This window comes from Salvia miltiorrhiza, chromosome 4 (assembly GCF_028751815.1).
Source record: "Salvia miltiorrhiza cultivar Shanhuang (shh) chromosome 4, IMPLAD_Smil_shh, whole genome shotgun sequence".
Classification (NCBI taxonomy): domain Eukaryota; kingdom Viridiplantae; phylum Streptophyta; class Magnoliopsida; order Lamiales; family Lamiaceae; genus Salvia; species Salvia miltiorrhiza.
Genome location: NC_080390.1, coordinates 1,209,844 through 1,215,843, shown reverse-complemented (window position 1 = coordinate 1,215,843; position 6,000 = coordinate 1,209,844). Strand labels below are relative to the sequence as shown.

General features: G+C 38.1%; 1 protein-coding gene across 1 annotated transcript; it reads left to right on the top strand.

Annotated features, from left to right (window-relative positions):
• The first annotated feature begins 3,816 nt into the window (after positions 1-3,816).
• On the top strand, positions 3,817-4,849 carry LOC131022072 (60S acidic ribosomal protein P3-like). Its single transcript, XM_057951454.1, is given in 3 exon segments — positions 3,817-4,100; positions 4,511-4,582; positions 4,584-4,849. Coding segments are annotated over 3 exon segments (369 nt in total). The 5' UTR covers positions 3,817-3,905; the 3' UTR covers positions 4,686-4,849.
• Positions 4,850-6,000: the final 1,151 nt, after the last annotated feature.

Sequence of the window (6,000 nt, the reverse complement as noted above, 5' to 3'; positions counted from 1 at the left end):
CAAAATTCAAATTCCGGAGTTCATGACACCCTATTTCTCTCAGAAAATTTCAGACTACTACTTTGATAATAAATGGCACCTCACTTCTAGTTTTATACAGTCTTTCCCGCGCATTTCTCTAGACATCATATCTACCCCCATTACTGGATTGGCGGACGACAGATCCTGGACACACTCGGGTTTCGGGAACATTACAGCTGCTTCGGCCTTTGCTCACATTCGACCACATTTCCCTAAGGTCGACTGGGGCTCCTGGATTTGGGCCCCTTTTATCCCCGCTAGGCGATCTCTCTTTGTCTGGCGCACTATTGTTGGCAAGCTTCCTACTTTTGATATGAATCGCCTCTTTGGTATTCAGGGGCCTAACCGCTGCACTTTATGCTCGGCAGCGGAAGAGACGATGGATCACGTTCTGTTGAACTGTCCCTTCTCGGCTTCTATTTGGGCGGATGTCTTTCGTTGGTTTTTGATTGAGCAACCTTTGCCATTGGACGTGGGCAGCATGATTCGCTTCTCTATCCACCAGAAGAACAGCAAACAAGTTGGCAATTTGTGGAAAGCTGGGGTGGTCTCTCTCCTCTGGAGTCTCTGGTCTCACCGCAACAACGTCATACACAAAAATTTAGCACCTTCGCGCCACTTGATTCTCAAGCAGGTCCGGGTTTTTCTTTGTGAAGCTGCCAACAATTTTGTCCTTGGTACTATGGCCAACTCGGTTTCTGATCTTCTCATTCTTAAGAATATCTCCATCGCTGGACAACCCAGGAAGCCTTTCTCCTATATTTACGTTGCTTGGCACCTTCCACCGCCGTCTTGGATTAAAATTAATACTGATGGTTCGGTTCGTGAAGGGAAGGATTCATGCGGGGGGCGTCTTTAGGAATGTCTTCAATGACGTTCTTGGTTGTTATCATTTCTCAGGCGGCCAGGGGGTTGCGTTCGAAGCTGAGCTTTTAGCTATTATTATTGCGATTGAATCTGTGCATCGTGCCAAATGGGACAGAGTTTGGTTTGAGTCGGATTCTTCTTACGTGGTCCAGCTCCTTCAGTCGCTCTCTCAAACGGTTCCTTGGAGATTCAAGCCTCGGTGGCAGCTCGCTCTCTCCAAACTCCATACTTTCACATGGCGCATTTCTCACATTTTTCGTGAGGGCAACAGATCGGCGGATTTTTTGGCTTCTCAAGCTAGGGAAGAGGGTTTTTGGCCTCATGCCATTGCTGGTTTAAATGATTTTGTCAAGGAGGATGTTTCTATTCCCTATTTTACTCGTTTCGCTTAATTTTTTTGGGATTTTTTTTCTTTTTCTCTTCGTTCTGGATCGGTTTTGAGCCGGGAGGTCTAAGGGTAATGGTTCGGCCGGAATCCTTGAGACCTCCTAACTCAGCTCTGTCAACCTTGGTCCTTGACGAGTACTCTTTTTCCTCTACTGTTTTGAGGTTTTAACGAGGCTCGGCCCTTAGTCTGCAGCTTTGTGCTTTCAAGGGTTTTCGATTTTCCGTTGTTGTTTCTTTTTTTCTTTTTAATAAAATCTTATTTCAGCAGTGTATCCAATCAGGCTATTTTGGGCCACATTTTTACCCAAAAGTGGCCTGTAAATGCTGAATTGAGCTCAAATGTGGCCTAAAAATGCCAAAATCTAAAATAATTGGCCTATTTTTGCAAGTCAAAAAAATAGTGGCCTATTTTTGCAAATAGCCCTAAGATAATGGCCTTAAATAATTTTAAACTCTCAATTTATACGTCCCAACATGTGAAGCCACATTAATTGTACTCGGCCTCAAATAAATAGAATTCTCCTATAATTTAAAAATAAAAATCATTAAAAACAAATTATAATATTAAATGTAACACTTACAATTGTAAAATAATATTAAAACAAAAACTTTCCCTTCTTATATATATAATCTATTTTTCCAATCTGTATAATATTCTCTCATGAAAAATACAACACATTATCTTGTCAAGTCAGTTTTAGCTTTTAATAAACCAACATGTCAATTTCTCCAATCATAGTTGCTTTTTTTTTTTTTTTTTGTAAGTACATTATTATTTAGCTTATTTATACAACGAACCCCTAGACCTCTTTTATAACATTTTGAGCCAATTTATTGTAATAATTATTAAGCATATATATAACAATTCTAACAACAATGAAAACATTATATCTCCTCTAAAAAATAAAACATTCATCTTTCATATCACATTCCAATATTAATTCTTAAATAATGATAATATATAATGAACACGTTACATGGTATTATTCTCAAGGAATTCTCAAGGTACACTTTATTCTGTTAACTTTGCACCATTTTATAGCAACAAAACTATCTAATCTTTTCATTTTTCAACTCTAAAGTTGGTTTATTATATTCGAATAGTCACTTTGCACCATTTTATTTTTCACTTTGCACCATTTTATTGCACATACTATAAAGCAAGTTGGCTACATAAATCAATTTAATTTTAGTGTTACATATAAATTAACTTACGAAACAGCACACTAAATTATGTTCTAAATTTTGAATTGAAGTCAAATTTTGCAATATGGACTGCACTAATATCAACTATGCTATATACACATTGGGTTTCGAATCTATTAATGATTTTCATAATAACCCAATTCAATTATATTATTACTAATCTCACATTAGTTATTTGAATTTCTCCAACTCAAATAGACATAAACAAGTACAATCACGCTTGTTATCTATTTAATCTAAAATATATACTATCAGAAAACTTAGAATACCGCCGAAAAAGAAAAAAATACCTCCGGAAAAGTTTAAAATACCATCGACCGATATTTTCAAATATTCTAACAATATACTCAAATCACGATGGTATTTTTCGATTTGCAACGACGATATTACAATTTTATGCGACGGTATTAAAATCGACTAACTAATAATACCTCCTGCGGTGCATCCATGACGGAAAATGGAGAGAAGCTGACGAGATTTCAGGTGGTAGAAAGCTGATACTTTGCCGGTAGAGATCCGAGAGGGAGTCAAAGAACGTCCACCGGAAAAACGGAGCCGGCGAGGATCTGAGAGGCTGAGCTCATTCAGAGCCTGAGTTCGCCGGTTGAAAGCTTGAGTTTGTTGAAAGGCGAGAGGGAGACGACAACAGACGAGAGGGAGACGGCGAGAGGCGACAGGGAGATGGCGAGGCGGAGATGGAGAAGACGGCGAGGCGAAGGGAGACGACTTGCGGTGGTATTTTTTTTGGAGAAACCAAACCCTACTTGCGGTGGTATTTCCACACTTTTTACACAGCATATATCAAAAACAGTAAAAATAAAATTCAGTCACTTTTTGTATTCAATGCTCGGTAGGTTAGGTGAAGAATAAATTCACTTACACACATTCATTTTTTTCAGACCACTTTTCAGCCACTTTTCAAAAATAAATACTCCCTTCGTCCCAAACGAAATGTCTCATTTCTTTTCGGCACGGAGATTAAGAAATGTGTATAAAGTAGATAAAGTGGGTTGGTGGAAATTATTTAAATATTAAGTATAGAGAGAGAGTGTATTACTAAAAAAGGAAACAGAACATTTCGTTTGGGACAACCCAAAAAGGAAAATAAGACATTTCGTTTGGGACAGAGGTAGTACTATAAAATTGAAATGGGTATGGAATAGATGATTTTGAAAAAGTGGGTAAAACTTGTAGACACTTTTGAATATTTGTGTAATTTTGTATATTGCCACTTAAAACGAATAAAAACTCTCGAATGTAATTAGAAGGAGCTCTTAAGGGCATATTAGTCATTGCAATCCCGCAATCCTAACTCAAAAACCCTAAATCCCACCCCGCCCGCACCCTTAAAATTCCTCACAGCAAAAAGCCTTCATCCATTCGTCTCAACTAATTCAACACCAGACCTTGAGATCGTAAGGAAAATGGGCGTTTTCACGTTTGTGTGCAGAGAATCCGGTTCCGATTGGACGGCAAAGCAGCTCAACGGCGAGCTGGAGGCTTCCGCCGACTCCACCTTCGGCCTCCAGCGTAAGCTCGTTCAGGCCGCTCTCTCCTCCGACTCCGGCGCCGTCCAGTCCTCCTTCTCCTACGTCACTCCTAAATCCGCCGTATTTCAGGTTAATCCTTTTGCCTTGTCTTCGTTTCATCTCGTATTTGTTGTTATTACAGCTCTTCGCTTACAATATGCATACAAATAGGATCTAACTGGTTAGATTTGGTGGTTTTAGGTTTTTATTCAAATCAATTGTTTGGTTGCTCTAAATTTAGTATTTAATCTCCGGTTTGTTCCGCGCTGTTCCTAGATAAGTTGCGCTCATAATTGTAGCTCCATTCGTTTATGTAATTTGTTTTTCGGTGTTTGGCGAAGCAATTGACAATTTAGGTTTATCTGTTGTTAAATCTGTATTTTCCTTTTCTTTTTTTGTGATTGATCGGCCTTCAGATTTCTAATCGTAATGTTGTGTAGTAATTAGGCATATGATGATAGTCTGCTTTATTATCGAGTTCTAATGAATGAATAATGCAGGTGATTGTTGGAGGTGGAGGTGGTGGTTCCTTTGTGGGAGGTGGAGGTGCTGCAGCTGCAGCCTCTGGTGGTGGGTGGTGGTGCAGCTGCTGAGGCGCCTGCAGCTGAGAAGAAGGAAGAAGAGAAGGAGGAAAGTGATGATGACATTGGAATGTCGCTCTTCGATGATGAGTAGATTTATCACTTGCATCCTTTAAATATCGTTTACTTAGAATTTTCATTGTTACTGCAGTTTTGCTTCTATTGGTTTAGGATTTTGAGCTCTCCAATGATCCACCTTTTGACTCTGCAGATATTATCATTATTTAATGTTGATGTTTGAATCTTGCATTTTGCCAAGTGAGTTTGCTAAGTTGGGATTATGTATCTCTTTTTGTGGTGAGAATTCCATTACGGTTTACAGTAATTAGACCATACATATTGAAACGGAAATATGGTTTTATGTCTAGCCTCTATAAAGGTGAGTGATATGATAAATTGAGTATTTGAAAGATAAGCAGGTCAAAAAAGCTCAAAATTAATCATCTATGAAAGTTAATGAAATATTGGTTTGGATTATTTTTATCTATTCATCTTATTATGGCATTATCTGTGCTTTGCTCATTATTTCTTTAATTTGAGAAATGAGTTTGAATCCATATTTATAGTATTATAGAGCTATTGAAAGTCGAATTGTTAGGGTTGTAAATGAGTGGTGTGCAACTTGCAAGGTTTTAGGGTGTTGCTTCAGCTGAAACTTGTTTACTTGAACCCGCTCACGAACTCGCTGAGTTCAAGCAAAAGTATAGATTGTTCCTATCTTTGTAAATATCATCTTTGTTGCATTGCTTATTTTGACTTGCATGTAATGTGACATCGGATTGAATTATGGGTGCTCAAAAATGACATGTAACGGTAGAATACGTTGGGATCCTGGACAATTCTAATATCAAATCCAAATTATAGTCTTGTTTGCATGTGTTGAAAGGTATTAGAAATCGAAGTCTTGTCACGTTGAGTCCAAGTAGTGACATTTGACACTAGGTCAAGTTGCGTTTTAAATGAGTTGCTGAAGCAGAATGTTATAAAAAGTTGGTGCAATTTTAAGGTTGAATGTTGTGAAGAGTGTATTATGGGCAAAAGCAAGAAGACTCCTTATGCTACTGGTAAGAGACAAAGCGCACTTTGAAGTATAGTGTTCTTCAAGGTAAGAGACTCTTATCTCAAGGAAACTGTGCTTCTTTGGTTTGGAGGAATTGAATTATTGGAAGGTAGGTATGATTACTTTGATTTGGAGCATTTTTGGACTGCTCTTATACATGGTTGCATGGTGGTAAGGAGCTGTTGATCTTATCTCTTATACAGATGGAGCTGTTGATTATAATTCAGTTTTCATAGTGTGAGGGGTTAGGTTTGTTTCCCAAGCAAGTTTTGCAGTTATTTCAGAGTATGGATATTGTTTGGCATAGGCATGGCTTCTCTCTTTTTTTTTTTTGATAAATTTATAATAC